This window comes from Tachyglossus aculeatus, chromosome 26, assembly GCF_015852505.1.
Source record: "Tachyglossus aculeatus isolate mTacAcu1 chromosome 26, mTacAcu1.pri, whole genome shotgun sequence".
Taxonomy (NCBI): domain Eukaryota; kingdom Metazoa; phylum Chordata; class Mammalia; order Monotremata; family Tachyglossidae; genus Tachyglossus; species Tachyglossus aculeatus.
Genome location: NC_052091.1, coordinates 7,811,323 through 7,832,357, shown reverse-complemented (window position 1 = coordinate 7,832,357; position 21,035 = coordinate 7,811,323). Strand labels below are relative to the sequence as shown.

Here is a 21,035-nt window from a genome sequence, read left to right as displayed (position 1 = left end):
GATTTGCTTGTATCCGCCCCTGGCATGTAGTGAGAGTTTAACAAATACCACAGTTATTTTTATTATTGGAAAATGGGGATGGAGACTGTGAGCCCCATGTAGGACAGGGACCTTGCCCAGCGTAATTAACATATACCTACCCCAGTGCTTAGTACAATGCCCGGCACACAGTAAGCACTTAACAAATACCATTTTTCAAAAAAGTGCTTGCAGTTGAGGGCTTGCACATAGGGAAAAAACACTAAGCACAGGAAAACGCTTCCACTCACACCCCGCTGACCTGTAAATGCAGTTCTGATTTCAGTGTGAGCTTCTAGCGACTCTTACCCGGTGCCTTCCGCCGTAGTAATTCCTACTATTCCTGTTCCCCGATACCTACTCCTCTGCCACAGCCCCGCTCAAGGCGGGCCCTCGAGGAGAGAAGAAATGGCCACTTAGGGGAAGTTTCTGCCTATATTATGGCTTCTGGATTTTTCCACTTCTCTTTCTCTCTGCCTTGCTGACAGTAATGCAGCCAGCTGAAGCCAGTGGGTCTCAGGGCACTTCCCAGCAACCAGTCGCTTTCTCTTTTTCTCTTTTCCTCCTGGCTCGGGTTTCTCGCCACTGCTGTTAGAGTCTGCCCGCCTGCTCTTATTCATAAACTTATTGCGGTATTGAGAACCACAGGCAGGAAGCAGGGGCCCTCCCCGCCCCCCGCAAATTAGGACGGACAATTTGAGACCAGGTGTGCCGTTGCCTTTTTCTTTTGTCCTTTAGTGGAAGAAAAACGCCCAGTTATTCTCTTTAGAGAATTTGGACCTTCCCATTCCCCTTCCGAATCAAAGCCACGGCCTCTTCGTGCCAGAATCGTCCTTTGTGTTTTCTTCTTTCGAGCTGTAGGTGGGAATTTAAGAAAGGCGGTTCCTAAACCACTGTTTTTATACCGAGTGAAATGTAACACTATCAGGAGAACCTGGAGTGAAGGACAAGTTGAGCTTCGGGTATGTTATAACGGGGAAACCACAAACCGATCTGTTCTCCAGATCTCAGTGTCCTCATCTGTAAAAATGGGGATTCAATATCTGTTCTCCCTCCTACTTAATAATAATAATAATAGTAGTAATAATGGCATTTATTAAGCGCTTACTATGTGCAAAGCACTGTTCTAAGCGGGAGCCCACTTTTAGACTGGGAGCCCACTATTGGGTAGGGACTGTCTCTATATGTTGCCAACTTGTACTCCCCAAGCGCTTAGTACAGTGCTCTGCACACAGTAAGCGCTCAATAAATACGATTGATGATGATGATGACCTAGTGGATAGAGCCCAGGCCCGGGAACCAGCAAACCTGAGTCCCCGTTCGTCTGCGGTGTGCCCTTGGGCAAGTCACTTCGCTTCTCTGGGCCTCGGTGACCTCATCTGTAATATGGGGATGAAGACCAGGAGCCCTCGTGGAACCTGGACTGTGTCCGACCTGATTAGCTCGTATCTGCCTGGTGCATAGTAAGTGCTTAACAAATACCATAAAAAAAGATATGAGAATATAATATAAGAGAAGCAGTTTCCGGGGAAGGTGAATTTTCTGCCTCCTCGGTGGCAACAAGATGCTTGGAGGAGCCTTGCGATGGTTGCCCCTGGTAGCCATCCTAATTGCCAGGGCTAACACCACCCCACCAGCCTTCTCTTACCCCTCCTCTTCGCTGGCATCCCTGCTAGGAGTCCATTAGGGATCAGAGGGTCCATTAATTTCTCCAATCCCCCTTAAACCCGCCGACACTTTGAGACCGCACAGCTTCCTGTGCTAATGACTTCCACATGTTTACCCCTTTCCGCATGAAGCAATGCTTCCCTTTTCATTTAGCTGTTTGGAACAGATTGCTTCAGTCCCGACGCTTGCGCTTTTGTTCCTCTGAAAAGGCATCGTTGTTGCATCAAACCCAATTTTCAAACTAGTGACAACAGTTTAGGTCGAGAGGAAAGGGCCTGGTCTGCTTTCGCACTTAAAAATGTCGGGGGTAGCGGGGGAGAAGGCATTTAAATCCTCAAAGCTTATAAGTGTAAGTGGTTAGATGCAAAGGATTCTTCATTTTATTTCCGGAGCGAGCAGTTTGGGGCAATCTCTAACCGAAGACAGCGATGAGATGAGTTCTTATACTCTGCCCAAGCCAAGAGGAGAAGCATCGCCTCGGGGGGAAGAGCCCAGACCTGAGAGTCAGAGGACCTGGATTCTAATCCCAGCCCTGCCCGTGTCTGCAGTGTGACCTTGGGCAAGTCACTTCTCTGGGCCTCAATTTCCTCAACTGTAAAATGGGGATTCAATATCTGTTCGCCCTCCTACTTAGATTGTGAGCCCCCTGTGTGGGACAGGGACTGTGCCCAACCTGATTAACTTGTCTCCCCCTTTTAGACTGTGAGCCCACTGTTTGGTAGGGACTGTCTCTATATGTTGCCAACTTGTACTTCCCAAGCGCTTAGTACAGTGCTCTGCACACAGTAAGCGCTCAATAAATACAATTGATTGATTGACTGTAACTCTCCCAGGGCCTTAAACAGGGCTGAAAACATAGTAGTGCTGAATTAATATCATCAACTAATATTGTTATTATTGGTAATAATAATGATATTGGTGGTAATAATGATAGCACTAATAATGGTGATGATGATAATACTAATTGGCAAGGGCTTTTCGGTTCAGGCTCCGGAAGAAATCAGGCCAGGGCCAAAAGAAAATCAGGCTGGGGGCCCTTAAGAAGACTGTGAGCCCACTGTTGGGTAGGGACCGTCTCTATATGTTGCCAACTTGTACTTCCCAAGCGCTTAGTACAGTGTTCTGCACACAGTAAGCGCTCAATAAATACAGTTGATTGATCATGAAAATGAATATTCAAAATATGGCCTATTGAACTGGCATGGGATTTCTTCAGGCCTTCGGATTTCCCCATGATCAGGATTCAGTGTTTTCCAAGGACAAGCAGGGGCTGATAAATTTAAACTGAGCTTAACAATAATAATAATAATAATAATGATGGCATTTATTAAGCGCTTAGTATGTGCAAGGCACTGTTCTAAGCGCTGGGGAGGTTACAAGCTGGGGGGCTCACGGTCTTAATCCCCATTTTACAGATGAGGTAACTGAGGCACAGAGAAGTTAAGTGACTTGCCCAAAGTCACACAGCTGACATGTGGTGGAGCCGCATCCCCATCCTCTCTTTCTCTGGATTCCTGATTTAGCCCTGTAAAAAGCCCTGGGCCGCCGGTCTGGAACCCACTCACGTTGCCATCCGTCAGAGCAGTCCACAGAGCGAGAAGTTTGGAAAGGCCGCCGGGAGAATGTGGTAGACCCCGTTGGCCTCCTGTAGGGATAACTGGGCTGCTTTGTTGAGGTTGACCTCAGGAATCAAGCAATCAATCAATCAGTGGTATTTATTGAGCGCTTACGATGTGCAGAGCACTATACTGAGCGCTTGGGAGAGGACAGGGCAACAGAATCGGCACCCTGCCCGTAACAGGCTTACAGTGTAGAAGGGGAGAGAAGTAACTAGTGAGCAGAAATACCATTGTTGCAGTGTTTAATGCACGCACGCACTCACACCATCCCTCCCCCCCCGCAACTCTCAAGCCCACTGGGTAAGTCTGGTTCAAAATCTTCTTTCCCCTCAAAGCACGTGGAGATGCAGATAAAACGCAAAACCACCGAAGCATAACAGTAGGAATGATTTTTGAACCGGGACAAGCAGGAAAAGGAAAAGCAGAAGACCCGTTTCCCTCGGAACCACAGTGACGAACACCGATTTCCAGAGCACGGTCTTGCCACGTGAAATCTGCCAGCTCGGCTCCCTCAAACTAATGACAGATTTCGTTTCACGGACGATCCGCCAATGAAGTTGCTTCCAGCATCTTAATATCAATCAATCAATCAATCGTATTTACTGAGCGCTTACTATGTGCAGAGCACTGTACTAAGCGCTTGGGAAGTACAAATTGGCATCACATAGAGACAGTCCCTACCCAACAGTGGGCTCACAGTCTAAAAGGGGGAGACAGAGAACAGAACCAAACATACCAACAAAATAAAATAAGTAGGATAGAAATGTACAAGTAAAATAAATAAATAAATAAATAGAGTAATAAATATGTACAACCATATATACATATATGCACACCTTAATATGCACACCTCAGCGCCTCAGCGCTTTTGTTTTTTTTCCGTCTGAAAGTGAACTTGCTTTTTTCCTTTGCGATTCCTTCCACGGGGTCTTACGTCCTTTCTCCCCTAGGTTTGGATCTTGAAGGCTAGATTGTTGTGGGCAGACGCAATTTTTGTCTATAAAATGTATCATTCATTCATTCAATCGTATTTATTGAGCGCTTACGGGTATCATTCAGTTAACGTGGCAATCTCAGGGAAGCTCAAGAGCCAGGAAGTCTGGAAAAAAAATGGTTGCATTTCACACTTGGTTGTCTGCAAAATGGCAGGTTGTGATTCGGCGAGACGGCCGAGGCGATGGCTAGGAAAAGCTAAAAAAGGAAAACTTGTCGTGGAATATTAGGTAGCGGATTGGGGAACTGCTAACGAGCCCTCATCTTCCAAAAGGTGAAGTCATTGTTCTTTTTCCAACGTCTCTCTCGTAGTGGGGATCCGCAGTATACTTATGCTACAAGAAGTCCGTGGCCAAGACCAACACCATATCTTACAAAGCCGGTGAGTATTTGACAGCTTTTGCTCGTATTTCAGTAGCGGGTAAATTGGGAGCAGCGTGGCTCAGTGGAAAGAGCCTGGGCTTTGGAGTCAGAGGTCATGGGTTCAAATCCCGGCTCCGCCACTTGTCAGCTGTGTGGCCTTGGGCCAGTCACTTAACTTCTCTGGGCCTCAGTTCCCTCGTCTGTAAAATGGGGGTTAAGACTGTGAGCCCCACGTGGGACAAACCTGATCACCTTGTAACCCCCAGTGCTTAGAACAGTGCTTTGCACATAGTAAGTGCTTAACAAACACTATTATTTGTTTATTATTAACATTACTATTAATATACTATATATTACTACTATTAATACTACTATAATATTACTGTTATTATTTGGAGAAGCAGCATGGCTCAGTGGAAAGAGCCCAGGCTTTGGAGCCAGAGGTCAGGGGTTCAAATCCCAGCTCCGCCACTTGCCAGCTGCGTGGCTTTGGGCGAGTCACTTCACTTCTCTGGGCCTCAGTGACCTCATCTGTAAAATGGGGATGAAGGCTGTGAGCCCCCCCCGTGGGACAACCTGATCACCCTGTAACCTCCCCAGCACTTAGAACAGTGCTTTGCACCTAGTAAGCGCTCAATAAATACCATCATCATTATTATTATCATCATCATCATCATCAATCATATTTATTGAGCGCTTACTATGTGCAGAGCACTGTACTAAGCGCTTGGGAAGTACAAATTGGCAACATATAGAGACGGTCCCTACCCAACAGTGGGCTCGCAGTCTAAAAGGGGGAGACAGAGAACAAAACCAAACATGCTAACAAAATAAAATAAATAGAATAGCTATGTACAAATAAAATAAATAAATAAATAAATAGAGTAATAAATATGTACAAACATATATACATATATATATATATATACACACACACATATTATTACTATTATTGGGCCGGCTTTTAACCCGAATGGCAAAATACGGAAGAGCGCATTCTGGGAACGCGCTTTTGTTTGCCTAGCTCTGTTATGCCATCAATATTTGCACTCCCTGTGATGTTTTGCCTGCCCTTAATCAGGGTTCTCCGGGAGGGGAAAGTCAAATGATTAATAGAAAACTAGATAACGGACCTCTCCGACTCATCCCTCTCTCGGAGCTTTGGGCAGGGCGGATGAAATGAACCTTGAACTTGAGCACCTGTTGAAAAAATCAATCAATCAATCAGCCAAGATTTTCCAAGCAGCCCGGGGCTAATCAGTCGATGCTGCTTACTGCGTGCAGAGCATTGTGCTGAGTGTTTGGAAGAGGACAGTACAACAGCGTGGGTGGACAGACTCCCTGCCCACAATGAGCTTATAGTCAATCAATCAATCAATCGTATTTATTGAGCGCTTACTGTGTGCAGAGCACTGTACTAAGCGCTTGGGAAGTGCAAGTTGGCAATATATAGAGACAGTCCCTACCCAACAGCGGGCTCACAGTCTAAAAGTCGAGCAGTCAATGGTATTTATCGAGCGCTTATAGTGTGCAGAACAGCACGGTTATATTATACTCTCCCAAACACTTAGTACAGTGCTGTGCATACAGTAAATGCTAGATAAATGCGATTGGGTGAATATAGTACATCATTTGGTAGACACACTCCCTGCCCACAACGAGCTTATAGTCAAGCAATCAATGGTGTGTATCGAGCGCTTATAGTGTGCAGAACAGCACGGTTATATTGTACTCTCCCAAGCACTTAGTACAGTGCTGTGCATACAGTAAATGCTAGATAAATGCGATTGGGTGAATATAGTACAGCATTTGGTAGACACACTCCCTGCCCACAACGAGCTTATAGTCGAGCAATCAATGGTATTTATCGAGCGCTTATAGTGTGCAGAACAGCACGGTTATATTGTACTCTCCCAAGCACTCAGTACAGTGCTGTGCATACAGTAAATGCTAGATAAATGCGATTGGGTGAATATAGTACAGCATTTGGTAGACACACTCCCTGCCCACAATGAGCTTATAGTCGAGCAATCAATGGTATTTATCGAGCGCTTATATTGTGCAGAACAGCACGGTTATATTGTACTCTCCCAAGCACTTAGTACAGTGCTGTGCATACAGTAAATGCTAGATAAATGCGATTGGGTGAATATAGTACAGCATTTGGTAGACACACTCCCTGCCCACAATGAGCTTATAGTCGAGCAATCAATGGTATTTATCGAGCGCTTATAGTGTGCAGAACAGCACGGTTATATTGTACTCTCCCAAGCACTCAGTACAGTGCTGTGCATACGGTAAATGCTAGATAAATGCGATTGGGTGAATATAGTACAGCATTTGGTAGACACACTCCCTGCCCACAACGAGCTTACAATCTAACAATCGGTGGTATTTATCGAGTACTTACTGTGTGTGCTGAGCACTGCACTAAGCACTTGAGAGGGGACCATATAACAATACAGCAGAGTTGGTAGATACATTCATTCATTCAGTCGTATTTATTGAGCGCTTACTGTGTGCAGAGCTCTGTACTAAGCGCTTGGGAAGTGCAAGTTGGCAATATATAGAGACAGTCCCTACCCAACAGCGGGCTCACAGTCTAAAAGTCGAGCAATCAATGGTATTTATCGAGCGCTTATAGTGTGCAGAACAGCACGGTTATATTGTACTCTCCCAAGCACTTAGTACAGTGCTGTGCATACAGTAAATGCTAGATAAATGCGATTGGGTGAATATAGTACCGCATTTGGTAGACACACTCCCTGCCCACAACGAGCTTACAATCTAACAATCGGTGGTTTTTATCGAGTACTTACTGTGTGTGGTGAGCACTGCACTAAGCACTTGAGAGGGGACCATATAACAATGCAGCAGAGTTGGTAGATACATTCATTCATTCAATCGTATTTATTGAGTGCTTACTGTGTGCAGAGCACTGTACTAAGCGCTTGGGAAGTACAAGTTGGCAATATGTAGAGACAGTCTCTACCCAACAGAGGGCTCACAGTCTAAAAGTCGAGCAATCAGTGGTATTTATCGAGCGCTTATAGTGTGCAGAACAGCACGGTTATATTGCTTTTAGACTGTGAGCCCACTGTTGGGTAGGGACTGTCTCTATGTGATGCCAATTTGTACTTCCCAAGCGCTTAGTACAGTGCTCTGCACATAGTAAGCGCTCAATAAATACGATTGATTGATTGATTGATTGTACTCTCCCAAGCACTTAGTACAGTGCTGTGCATACAATAAATGCTAGATAAATGCAATTGGGTGAATATAGTACAAGATTTGGTAGACACACTCCCTGCCCACAATGAGCTTACAATCTAACAATCGGTGGTATTTATCGAGTACTTACCGTGTGTGCTGAGCACTGCACTAAGCACTTGAGCGGGGACAATTTAACAATACAGCAGAGTTGGTAGATTCATTCATTCATTCAATCGTATTGAGCGCTTACTGTGTGCGGAGCACTGTACTAAGCGCTTGGGAAGTACAAGTTGGCAACATATAGAGAAGCATAGAGAACATAGAGAAGCAGTGTGGCTCAGTGAAAAGAGCCTGGGCTTTGGAGTCAGAGGTCATGGGTTCAAATCCCGGCTCCGCCAATTGTCAGCTGTGTGACTTTGGGCAAGTCACTTAACTTCTCTGGGCCTCAGTTACCTCATCTGTAAAATGGGGATGAAGACTGTGAGCCCCACGTGGGACAACCTGATCGCCTTGTAAATTCCCAGCGCTTAGAACAGTGCTTTGCACATAGTAAGCGCTTAATAAATCCCATCATCATCATCATCATATAGAGACGATACATTTCCCCCCCCCCCCACAACGAGCTTACAGTCTAGGGACCGGGGAGAATGGTCCGGTTCTCGATGACTGTGGAAGTACCCACAAGCGTCAAGCATCGATCACATTTGTTTAGTGCTTACTGTGGGTGGAGCACTGTACTTAGCGCTTGGGAGAGGACAACAGAACAATAAACAGACACAATCCCTGCCCACAACGAACTTGCAGTCTAGGGAGTGGTGGAGGCAGACATATAAATAAATACATTACAGATATGGACGCTCCAGGGCTGGGACGGGGAATATAGATGTGCTTGGCCCCCGTGAGCTTGGAAGTTCCTCGGCGGGAAGGCTTCACCGTTGCAAATATTGAGAGCTCACCTCCTCCAGGAGGCCTTCCCAGACTGAGCCCCTTCCTTCCTCTCCCCCTCGTCCCCCTCTCCATCCCCCCCACCTCCTTCCCTTCCCCGCAGCACCTGTATATATGTATATATGTTTGTACATATTTATTACTCTATTTATTTTACTTGTACATATCTATTCTATTTATTTTATTTTGTTAGTATGTTTGGTTTTGTTCTCTGTCTCCCCCTTTTAGACTGTGAGTCCACTGTTGGGTAGGGACTGTCTCTATATGTTGCCAATTTGTACTTCCCAAGCGCTTAGTACAGTGCTCTGCACACAGTAAGCGCTCAGTAAATACGATTGATGATGATGATGTAATATCAAGGTCCTCGAACAGAGCTCTGCCCACTCCACACTTCTCTGGGACCGACCAGCTGCTGAGCTGTAGAGGGAATTTCTTACTCAGCTTTAAGCAGCCTGACTTTTCCCGTTTGCCTTGTAGGTTTAATATGCAGGTATCCCGAAGAAGATTACGAATCCTTCCCGCTACCGGAATCCGTCCCTCTCTTTTGCCTTCCCATGGGGGCAACCATCGAATGCTGGCCGGAGGACAGCAAATACCCTCTTCCCGTTTTCTCCACGTTCGTGTTAACTGGAGCCTCAGCTGAAAAGGTACTAAAGTAGCTTTTAGCAGATGATACCGACAAATGAAGTTTTTTATGGTTATTTGGGGTTTATTTTTTGTTTTGGTTTGGTTTTTTGTGGTACTGCTTAAGTGCTTCGTATGTGCCAGGCACTGTACTAAGCGCTGGGGTTGATACAGATTTTTCAGGACACTGCCCTGTCCCACATGTCTTCATCCCCATTTGCAGGTGAATAATAATAATAATAATAATGGCATTTATTAAGCACTATGTGCCAGCACTGTTGTAAGCGCTGGGGGAAGATACAGGATCATCAGGTTGTCCCACGCGGGGCTCACAGTCTTCATCCCCATTTTACAGAAGAGGGAACTGAGGCCCAGAGAAGTCAAGTGACTTGCCCAAAGTCACACAGCTGACAATTAGGAGAAGCAGCGTGGCTCAGCGGAAAGAGCCCGGGCTTTGGAGTCGGAGGTCATGGGTTCAAATCCCGGCTCTGCCACTTGTCAGCTGTGTGACTTTGGGCAAGTCACTTCACTTCTCTGGGCCTCAGTTATCTCATCTGTAAAATGGGGATTAAGACTGTGAGCCCCATGTGGGACAACCTGATCACCTTGTAACCTCCCCAGCGCTTAGAACAGTGCTTTGCACATAGTAAGCGCTTAATAAATACCATTATAAAAAAAAATTGGCGGAGCCGGGATTTGAACCCATGACCTCGGACTCCAAAGCCTGGGCTCTTTCCGCTGAGCCACGCTGCTTCTCAGGTGAAGTCACTGAGGCCCAGACAAGTGAAGTGGCTTGCCCAAGGCCACACAGCAGACAAGTGGCAGAGCCGGGATTAGAACCCAGGCCCTTCTGACTCCTGGGCTCTGTGCTGAATTCCACTAGGCCACTCTGCTGCTTCTCTAAATTGAAAAGAAAGTCGGAAAGCAATTTTCATAATATCCAGTATGAGTGAGATCTTCCAGAAAGTGATTCCTTGAATAAAATGCAAATGATTAGCTCGTTTATGGAATTGTGGGTTTTTATATGGCTTAACGTGTAACGTATCCTGGTCTTTTCCAAAGGGAGAGAAATGGAGCGTATGCTTTGGTCTCCACCAAACCTCTCTTAACCCAGAGTGTGATCGATCAGTCCTTCAGGGGTTTCTTTGAGCACTTAGTGTGTGCAGAGCACTATACTAAGCGCTTGGGAGAATACAGCACCACAGAGTTGGTAGACACATTCCCTGCCCACAGGGAGTTTAAAATCTAGCCGGGGAGACGGGCGTTAAAATAAATTGTGAATACGTACTTAAACGTTTTTCCTCCTCGTCCTCATCTTCGTCTCCAAACCCTTTTTTCATGGGGACTTTATTCAAAGGGAATATATCCTCCAAAAAGCACATTCTCCTTTTGGCACGTTTCTACCAACTCCGTTTTATCGGACTCCCCTAAGCACCTTGTGCTCGTTGCATAAGTATGTTTTAATTTGTATATTCGTCGATTTAACTGTTCATCTGATTCATCCTTAGAGCATTTGTCTTACTTCTGTGCCAAATTCACATTCTTCCTCCTGCTCTCACAATTTGGAAATTATTTGTGTCCTTCTCCCCGCATTGAAGCCAGAGCTCCTGGAGGGCAAGGAATAGGGCAACGATCTGGCTTCCTACTTCATTAGTAAAATTAACTCCATCAGGTCTGAGCTCCCCAAAATCACTCCTCCCCCTTCTCCAACCCCGCTGCTCTCAACCCTCTCCGCTACTCTCCCATCCTTCCCAGCAGTATCTTCAGATGAGCTCTCCTCCCTCCTCTCAAGTGCTACTCCATCCACCTGTGCTTCAGACCCCATTCCTTCTCATCTTATGAAATCTCTCGCCCCTTCCCTCCTCCTCTCCTTAACTTCCATCTTCAACCGCTCACTCTCCACTGGTTCCTTCCCCTCTGCCTTCAAACATGCCCACGTCTCCCCCATCCTAAAAAAACCCTCTCTTGACCCCACCTCCCCTTCTAGTCATCGCCCTATCTCCATCCTACCGTTCCTTTCCAAACTCCTAGAATGAGTCGTCTGCACCCGCTGCCTCGAATTCCTCAACGCCAACTCTCTCCTTGACCCCCTCCAATCTGGCTTCCATCCCCTACACTCCACCGAAACTGCCCTCTCAAAGGTCACCGATGAGCTCCTTCTTGCCAAATCCAACAGCTCCTACTCTATCCTAATCCTCCTGGACCTCTCAGCTGCCTTCGACACTGTGGACCACCCCCTCCTCCTTAACATGCTATCCAACCTTGGCTTCACAGACTCTGTCCTCTCCTGGTTCTCCTCTTATCTCTCCGGCCGTTCATTCTCAATCTCTTTTGCGGGCTCCTCCTCCCCCTCCCATCCCCTTACTGTAGGGGTTCCTCAAGGGTCAGTTCTCAGCCCCCTTCTGTTCTCTATCTACACTCACTCCCTCGGTGAACTCATTCTCTTCCACGGCTTTAACTATCATCTCTATGCTAATGACACCCAAATCTACATCTCTGCCCCTGCTCTCTCTCCCTCCTTTCAGGCTCGGGTCTCCTCCTGCCTTCAGGACATCTCCACCTGAATGTCTGCCCGCCATCTAAAATTCCGTATGTCCAAGACTGAACTCCTTATCTTCCCTCCCAAACCCTGCCCTCTCCCTGACCTTCCCGTCACTGTAGATGCCACTACCATCCTTCCCGTCTTACAAGCCCGCAACCTCGGTGTCGTCCTTGACTCCGCTCTGTCGTTCACCCCTCACATCCAATCCGTCACAAAAACCTACCGGTCCCACCTCTGCAACATCACCAAGATCCGCCCTTTCCTCTCCATCCAAACTGCTACCTTGCTGGTTCAATCTCTCATTTTATCCCAGCTGGTTTACTGCATCAGTCTCCTCTCTGATCTCCCATCCTCCTGTCTCTCCCCACTTCAGTCGCTGCTGCCCGGATCATCTTTGTGCAGAAATGCTCTGGGCATGTTATTCCCCTCCTCAAAAATCTCCAATGGCTGCCTGTCAACCTACGCATCAAGCAAAAACTCACTCTCGGCTTCAAGGCTGTCCATCACCTCGTCCCCTCCTACCTCACCTCCCTTCTCTCCTTCTCCAGCCCAGCCCGCACCCTCCGCTAATCTCCTCACTGTGCCTTGTTCTCGCCTGTCCCGCCGTCAACCCCCGGCCCACGTCCTCCCCCTGGCCTGGAATGCCCTCCCTCCGCACATCCGCCAAGCTAGCTCTCTTCCTCCCTTCAAAGCCCTACTGAGAGCTCACCTCCTCCAAGAGGCCTTCCCACACTGAGCCCCCTTTTTCCTCTCCTCCTTCCCCTCCCCACAGCACCTGTATATATGTTTGTACAGATTTATTACTCTATTTATTTTACTTGTACATATTTACTGTCCTATTTATTTTGTTAATGATGTGCCTTTAGCTTTAATTCTATTTATTCTGACGACTTGACGCCTGTCCACATGTTTTGTTTGGTTGTCTGTCTCCCCCTTCTAGACTGTGAGCCCGTTGTTGGGTAGGGACCGTCTCTATATGTGGCCAACTTGTACTTCCCAAGTGCTTAGTCCAGTGCTCTGCACACAGTAAGCGCTTAATAAATACGATTGAATGAATGAATATGTCTTGCTACTGTTGAACTCCCCCATGCTGTTATTACCATACCCAATAATATTAATAATAACAGTCCTAGTAATGGTGGTGTTTAAGTGTTTATTATGTGCCAAACACCATTCAAAGCCCTGGGGTAGGTCCAAGATCATCAGGTCTTGGATAGAGCTCATAGTCCATTTAGGAAGGAGAACAGCTGCTAAATCCCCTTTTGCAGGTGAGGGAACTGAGACACAGAAAAGTGAAGTGACTTGCCCAAGGTCACACAGCAGGCAAGTGGCAGGAATTAGAACCCAAGTCCCCTGACTCCCGACCCCAGCCTCTTTCCACTAGGCCAGGCCGCTTCTCAGTTCATCGCTTGGGTGTGCAATAAAAACCATCGATCGTTGGATTGATTCATGGTTAATGTGTGTGCGAGAGAGAAAGTGTGGTGTGTTAAATTCTGTGCGGCCATTAGCTCTTCTCCATGCCGGGGGAGTCATCGTAATTTCTACAAACCAATGCAGAGCAATTAAAATACGCATACATATATTACAGTGCTCTGCACATAGTAAGCGCTCAATAAATACGATTGATGATATATAGTGCTTTAATATACTGTTAACACTGTAGGAGGTAGCACGGATTAAAGAATATGTGGATCGCTGTGCTAAAAACCGAAACGGTTGCCGTTTACAGGTATATGGTGCTGCTATTCAGTTCTATGAATCGTACCCCGCGGAGAATCTCACAGATAAACAGCGGTACCACCTGGGATTAGCATCTCCGGCCGACGGGAAGTCAGACGGCTCCCAAACCGTTCACACAAATAAGTGCATCTGCCTTCTCTCTCACTGGCCTTTCTTCGAAGCCTTCAGGAAGTTTCTTACCTTTCTATATCGTTACTCCATTTCCGGACCCCACGTTCTACCGATCGAGAAGTAAGTCGGAGACCCCTTTGGCCGACACGTCGGGAAACTGGTCTTCGGTGTTCCTGGGTTTTCGGCCTGCTATCGGTCGAATGGCACGGAGGGAAGAGAGGGATCCCCCCCGAAAACTCTAAAGACATAACGGAACATTATTCGGTCTGGGTTAATTTGGCTCTGGAACAGAGAAGACGCTCTTTTTGAGACAGGAAGCAACATTTTGCAAAAAGCTCTTTAATGGTGGAAACGATATTAAAATAAACCTTTTAGCCTCGAGCGCGATAGGAGGATCGAAAGCGGTAGAATATGATTTCTAAGCCCCATTTTCTGTTATAATAGTAATAATAATGATGGCATTTATTAAGCGCTTACTGTGTGCAGAGCAGTAGCAGTGGCAGTAGTAGTGATGGTATTTATTGAGTGTTTGCTATGGGCAGAAAACTGTAATGAGCCCTTTGAGAATGAACCAAGTGAATTCAGGCCGAGTCCCTGTTCTCACAATCCAGGTCGGGTAGTGGGGAGGGGAAAAACCCTAAGAAAAGAGGAACAATAATAATAATAATAATCATAATGGCATTTATTAAGTGCTTACTATGTGCAAAGCACAGTCCTAAGGTTACAAGGTGATCAGGTTGTCCCACGGGAGGCTCACTGTCTTAATCCCCATTTTACAGATGAGGTAACTGAGGCTCAGAGAAGTGAAGTGACTTGCCCAGAGTCGCACAGCTGACAGTTGGTGAAGCAGGGATTCGAACCCATGACCTCTGACTCCAAAGCCCGGGCTCTTTCCACTGAGCCACGCTGCTTCTCCTTCTAGCAGTGTCGCATCTTTATTCCGCAATCCCCAGACGCCTAGTAGAATGCAGCGTGCCAAATTCCCTCTAGACCGTAAGCTCCTTGTAGGCAGGAAACGTGTCTACCAACTCTGTTTTGTTGTACTTCCCAAGCGCTTAGTACAGTGCTCTGCACACAGTAAGCGCTCAATAAATACGATTGAATGAATGAATACACAGTAAGCGCTCGATAAATACAATTCATTGAAGTGGGTACTCAGTAAATGCTACCAGTGGGTCTAATATTAATGGTAATTGCGGTATTTGTTAAGCGCTCACTACGTGCCAAGCACTGCACTATACGCTGGGGTAGATTACAAGATCATCGGGTCCCAAATGGGGGATCACAGTCCAAGAAGGAGGGAGAACAGGCATTAATAATAATTATCATGGTATTTGTTAAGTGCTTATTATGTGCCAGGCACTGTAGTAAGTGCTGGCGTGGATACAGGTAAATACTCCCTGTCCCTCGTGGGGCTCACAGTTTCAGTCCCCATTTTTCACACGGAGGAACTGAGCCACAGAGAAGTGAAGTGACTTGCCCAGGATCACACAGCTGACAAGTGGCAGGAGCTGGGGTTAGAACCCAGGACCTCTGACTCTTAGGCCTGTGCTTTTCCCACTAAGCCATGCTGCTTCTCATAATAATAATAATAATGATAATAATAATAATGGCATTTATTAAGCGCTTACTATGTGCCAAGCCGTGTTCTAAGCGCTGGAGTAGATACAAGGTGATGAGGTTGTCCCACGTGGGGCTCACAGTCCTTATCCCCATTCTACAGATGAGTTAACTGAGGCACAGAGTAGTGAAGTTACTTGCCCAGTCACAAAGCTGACAATTGGCGGAGTCGAGATTTGAACCCACGACCTCTGACTCCAAAGCCCGGGCTCTTTCCACTGAGCCACGCGGCTTCTCATCTGAGCAGTCCTGGGAGTAAAACATTTTTCATGTGTTAGAAATTATTTAAATCTTTCAGGTCATTCGAGTTTCCTGGAGTAGTCATTTTAATCCAGTAAATAAAGTGTTCTTGGGGCCTGAAAGGTGTATCCACTTTCAAAGCAGGAACAGGTACATTTCTACAACAGAGGCAGCAGGATTAGGACCCCGATCCCCTGATTCCCATGCCCGTGTTCTCTCCACTAAGCCACACTGCTTCCCTTTTTGTAGTCTTCCTCCAAACGGAAATGAATTATCTATTTTGCTGAGCGATTTGGTTTTTTTTGTTGTTCTTTTTCTTTAGACACGTTTCCCATTTTATGCATAAAGTTCCTTTCCCATCTCCTCAGAGGCCACGGATATTGGTCCAGGTAAGAATCTTTTTGGCTATTGAGAACATCGAGTTAGAAATCCTTTCCCATTCAAGGGTGGTAATTTTTAATCGCGAATATAGCTCTTTTCAGGCTTGAGGTAGATTAAATTTCACAACTGCTTTCCTGTGCCTTTAGAGCGAGGATTCAACCGGAAGACATTTCAGAGGGTCATTTTTCTCTCTTTACAGAAACTATTTAATGTTCCAGGGTTTCATTTCCTCCTTTTGGTCTTTTTCTTCGGGGTCTGTTAAGCACTTACTTTATATCAGTCACTTTTCTAAGCGCTGGGGTAAATACAAGGAAATCAGATTGGGCACAGCCCATGTCTCACGTGGGGCTAACGATCTTAATCATTTTACAGATGAGGCAACTGAGGCCCAGAGAAGTGAAGGGACTTGCCCAAGGTCACCCAGGAGACAAGTGGCGGAGCCGGGATTAGAACCCAGGTCCTTCCAACTCCCAGGCCCGGGCTGTATCCATTAGGCTGCACTGCCTCTTGACAGCAGGCTGGTTTCCTTTTTGGCCGGGTCCGTCGACTCTAGTGATTGATTTTTCGGTATTTTCGAGCACTTGCTGAATGCAGAGCACTGTGCTAAGTGCTCGGGAGAGTATACCAGACGCCAGAGATGTGCCGTTCACCCTCAGAGGGCTAATGGGGACGGCAGTCAATAATGATTTATAAATAGTGGAAGCAGGGAGAAGGGGGAAGATAAAATAGACAGCAATAATGCAATTGTCAGGATGAAATAATGACAAAGAGGTGAATGTACCATCTGTACCTCAGTGATGGGGATGGAGTATAATAACAAGAGGGTTAAGGATGGCTGTTGGATTGGCATGACTTGAGTGTGATTGGGGAAGGCTTCCTGGAAGAGGTGGCATTTGAAGGAAGGCTACGAAGACTTGTGGCGTGACAAATTTGGGGAGATCCGGGCCAGGGGACCACCTGGGAGCGAGGTCAGAGGTGAGGGAAGAGGAAGAAAACGTGCAGGATGGGGGACGCGGGGGAAGAGAGCTGAGCCATAAGACGGCAGAGCAGTATTAGGAATGGCTGAGAGCAGAATGTTTGGATTAATGTTGCAGCAGTTTGGCAGCGGAGAACCAACTCCCAATTTAGGGGGTGTGTTACGAGGCCCGTGCTTGCCCAGGACCCAAAGAGACTTGGGTTAAGCAAAGAACCCGTCGACTGAGTCCCCGGCTGTGCTGACTGTTAAATGGGCCTGGCAAATTCTCCATCTTCAGCGTATGTCTTTGCAGAAACGTGACTCATTAAAAGTTCGTCTTAGCACACCGAGGGTCTTCTTATATTTTTATAGTGAATTTGTCCTGCACGAAGGATTCATTATGTGCTCTATTTTTTTTTTCTAGTTGTCCCCTCACGATAACTTAATCCTCAGTCAGCCAGTGTCTTCACCTCTTCCTCTGAGGCAAGTAAAATCAGATTTTGGTTTAACTTTCGAATCCGTTCGTCTCGAAGGGAAGCCGCTCATTCTCGGGGTGTGTGGGTTGTGGGGGGGAGAATTATGAAGAAATTCATGTTAACTGTTTCATTTTCAAACTATCAGTGCTAATTATTCAGATTTTATGTGTGTATAAAAATAGTTTTAGCTTTTGAAGTAAAATGAGGAACTTCAGCAAGCACCCACTGTAGAATTTTGCGCAGCCATTCCCAACCTTTTTTTATTTTTTTGGATTGGCAACATCTTGGAAATGCATCTAGAAGTACCTCTTCCCGCTCTGTACCATCCAGAAGCTTTAATACAAGTTTTCTTTCAGCGTGACAGGTCCCAGGCTTGAGGTTGACATTTCTTTAATTTGAACATGGAAACGTAAACTGACCATTTGTGATCCAAATTTGGTTTGGAAAATAAAGAATTGTTAAGATTTTCCCAACAAAATCCACGATCGCAAAGCAAGTCAGTACAAAGAAATCAGTGAAATCCATTCTCGTCTTTTTTGGGTGGTCTGCTCTGGTGAGATGGAGATGTACAATTCACATTTCTTCCACTCCTGATGGAAAAGGGGAAGCTTGTCCCTTTTCTTCCCCACTCCTCTCCAGGCCCTCCCTCTTCCTGCCCCTTCTTTAACTCACCCATCTTTCCCAGCAGGCTTCAACTCCCAAGTCCATGTGGCTGATTTCCAAATCTACATCTCTGTCCCTTTTTTAAATGGTATTTTGTCAAGTGCTTACTCTGTGCCAGGCACTGTTCTAAACTGGGGTAGATACAAAGTAATCAGGTTGGACCCAGTCCTCGTCCCACTTGGGGCTCACGGTCGTAACCCCCATTTTACAGGTGAGCTGAGGACCAGAGAAGTTAAGTGATTTGCCCAAGGTCTCGCAGCAGACAACTGATGGAGTCGGGCCTAGGACCCAGGTCCTTTCGATGCCCGGGCTCTATCCGCTAGGCCACGTTGCTTCTCGGCCCTGATCTCTCTCCTTCTCTGCAGTCTTTTTTTCCTCCTGCCTTCAGGACATCTCTTCCGCCGACACCTCAACGTAACATGTCCAAAAAGAACTTCTCATCTTCCCACCCGAACGCTACCCTTCCCTGACTTTCCCATCACTCCAGACAACATCATCATCCACCCTTTCTCACAACTCCTTAACCTTAGCGTGATCCTCGACTCATCTTTCCCATTCAATCTGTCGCCAAATCCTGTAGGGTCAACCTTCACAACATTGCTAAAATCTGCCCTTTCCTCTCCATCCAGGCCGCTACCGCATTCATTCATTCATTCAATCGTATTTACTGAGCGCTTACTGTGTGCAGAGCACTGTACTAAGTGCTTGGGAAGTACAAGTTGGCAATATAGAGAGACGGTCCCTACCCAACAACGGGCTCACAGTCTAGGGAAAGCAACGTGGCTCAGGGGAAAGAGCCTGGGCTTTGTAGTCAGAGGTCATGGGTTCAAATCCCGGCTCCGCCACTTGTCAGCTGTGTGACTTTGGGCAAGTCACTTCACTTCTCTGGGCCTCAGTTACCTCATCTGTAAAACGGAGATTAAGACTGTGAGCCCCACATGGGACAACCTGATCACCTTGTTACCTCCCCAGTGCTTAGAATAGTGCTTCGCACATAGTAAGTGCTTAATAAATGCCATTATTATTAGAAGGGGGAGACGGACAACAAAACAAAACATGTGGACAGGTGTCAAGTCATCAGAATAAACAGAAATAAAGCTAGATGCATTAATCCAAGCACTTATCCTATCCTGCCTTGATTACTGCATCAGCTTCCTCCCGTCTCTCCCAACTTCAATCCTTCACTCTGCTGTCCAGATCATTTTTCTACAAAGAGGTTCAGTCCGTTTTTCTCCCCCACTCCTCAAGAACCTCCGGTTGTTGCCCCTCCACCTCCGCATCAAACAGAAATTCCTTACTGTCGGCTCTAAAACACTCACCCACCTTACCCCGTCCTACTTTACATCCCTGATTTCCTGCTACAAACTAATGCGCTCCTCTGACACCAACCTACTCGTCGTACTTCGCACTCTGGCTTGGGGCTCTCCCGGCCCCTTCATACCTGACAAGTGATCGCTCTCCCCACGTTCAAAGCCTTACTAAAGTCGCACCTCATCCAAGAGACCTTCCCCGACTAAGCCTTCAACAGCACTTGGCACATAGTAAGCGCTTAACAAATGCCACCGTTATTATTATTATTTCCTCTTCTCCCACCTCCTCGCGCGTCGCCCTTGCGGTTGGATTTGCTGCTCTTTGCATCCCTTCCTCAGCCCCCGAGCACTGTCCATAACCATAACTTAATCTATTTACCTTAACGTCCGTCTCCCCCAAAAGACTGTGAGCTCACTGTGGGCAGGAAGTGTGTCTACCAACTCTGTTAAAATGTGTACTCTCCCAAGTGCTTAGTGCAGTGATCTGCGCACAGTAAATGCTCCCTGAATACGATCGACCGATTTCAGCGCGTGATTGACTATGAACAATTTTACCATTTCAATTAAAAAAAAAAAACCTGAAGAAAAAAAGTGTTTTCGGAACCCTTGGCAGTGGCTGTGATCAAATGCTCCCTAAGAGATATCACATATGCGTGAAAAGAAATTATCTCCTGAGTTCTGGCAGATCCTATTTGAGGAGCATAAAAGGTCTGGGTACCTTGCCAAGCTCCCAACTAAATGTAATCTAATTGTTTACGGCCACTTGCAGATTTTCTCCCTGACATTCAGGAGTCCTCTGGCACTCTTTTAGTTCCTGCTGATCTCGAGCGGCCCCCCACTTTTCTTGGAAATACTTCACACTTCCAACCTTAAAATAGCCCAAATTTAATTCCAGTGTTACTTCAGCCATTTCCGCAGGAATATTTATAACAGTCAATATGTTCCAGAACTAATGTAAAATTAAATTGAGTATTAAAGTGAGACTTCTGAAATGATTATAATTGTAGCATCACATTTGAGGAAAAATAAGCATGGTGGTTCTGTTTTCTTGAAATTCAGATGGCAAGGGCACTTTAATTTTTTTCATACGCCGTTAGAAGTCGCGGTATAATTATGTGGCACCGACCTGAGGGAAAATTACATTGATTATGGAGGGCGGGGGGAGAGGGAAGGGGTGTGTGTATGTTTGTTTTTTGGGGGGAAGGGGTTATCCTAAGGATTGCAGGCTTGTAAATGAGCTGTAACTTCTGGCACCCAGCTATTACTCACTCTTTATCCATGCATCCGTTCAGTCGTATTTATTGAGTGCTTACTGTGTGCAGAGCACTGTACTAAGTGCTTGTACTTCCCAAGCGCTTAGTACAGTGCTCTGCACACAGTAAGCGCTCAATAAATACGATTGATGATGATGATGGGAAGTCCAAGTTGGCAACGTAGAGAGATGGCCCCTACCCAACAGCGGGCTCACAGTCTGGAAGGGGGAGACAGACAACAAAACACGTTAACAAAATAAAATAGACTAGTAAATGTGTACAAGTAAAATAGAGTAATAAA

At 46.3% G+C, this 21,035-nt stretch overlaps 1 protein-coding gene across 7 annotated transcripts in view; it reads left to right on the top strand.

Annotated features, from left to right (window-relative positions):
- The window catches only part of DENND4A (DENN domain containing 4A), an 82,579-nt gene that overhangs the window by 14,480 nt on the left and 47,064 nt on the right, over positions 1 to 21,035 (top strand). For all 7 annotated transcript variants that reach the window (XM_038767651.1, XM_038767649.1, XM_038767650.1 and 4 more), the window contains exons 4-8: positions 4,611 to 4,680; positions 9,297 to 9,466; positions 13,715 to 13,956; positions 16,019 to 16,085; positions 17,457 to 17,515. In XM_038767651.1, the coding sequence (XP_038623579.1) occupies positions 4,611 to 4,680; positions 9,297 to 9,466; positions 13,715 to 13,956; positions 16,019 to 16,085; positions 17,457 to 17,515 (608 nt within the window). The remainder of the gene's footprint in view (positions 1 to 4,610; positions 4,681 to 9,296; positions 9,467 to 13,714; positions 13,957 to 16,018; positions 16,086 to 17,456; positions 17,516 to 21,035) is intronic.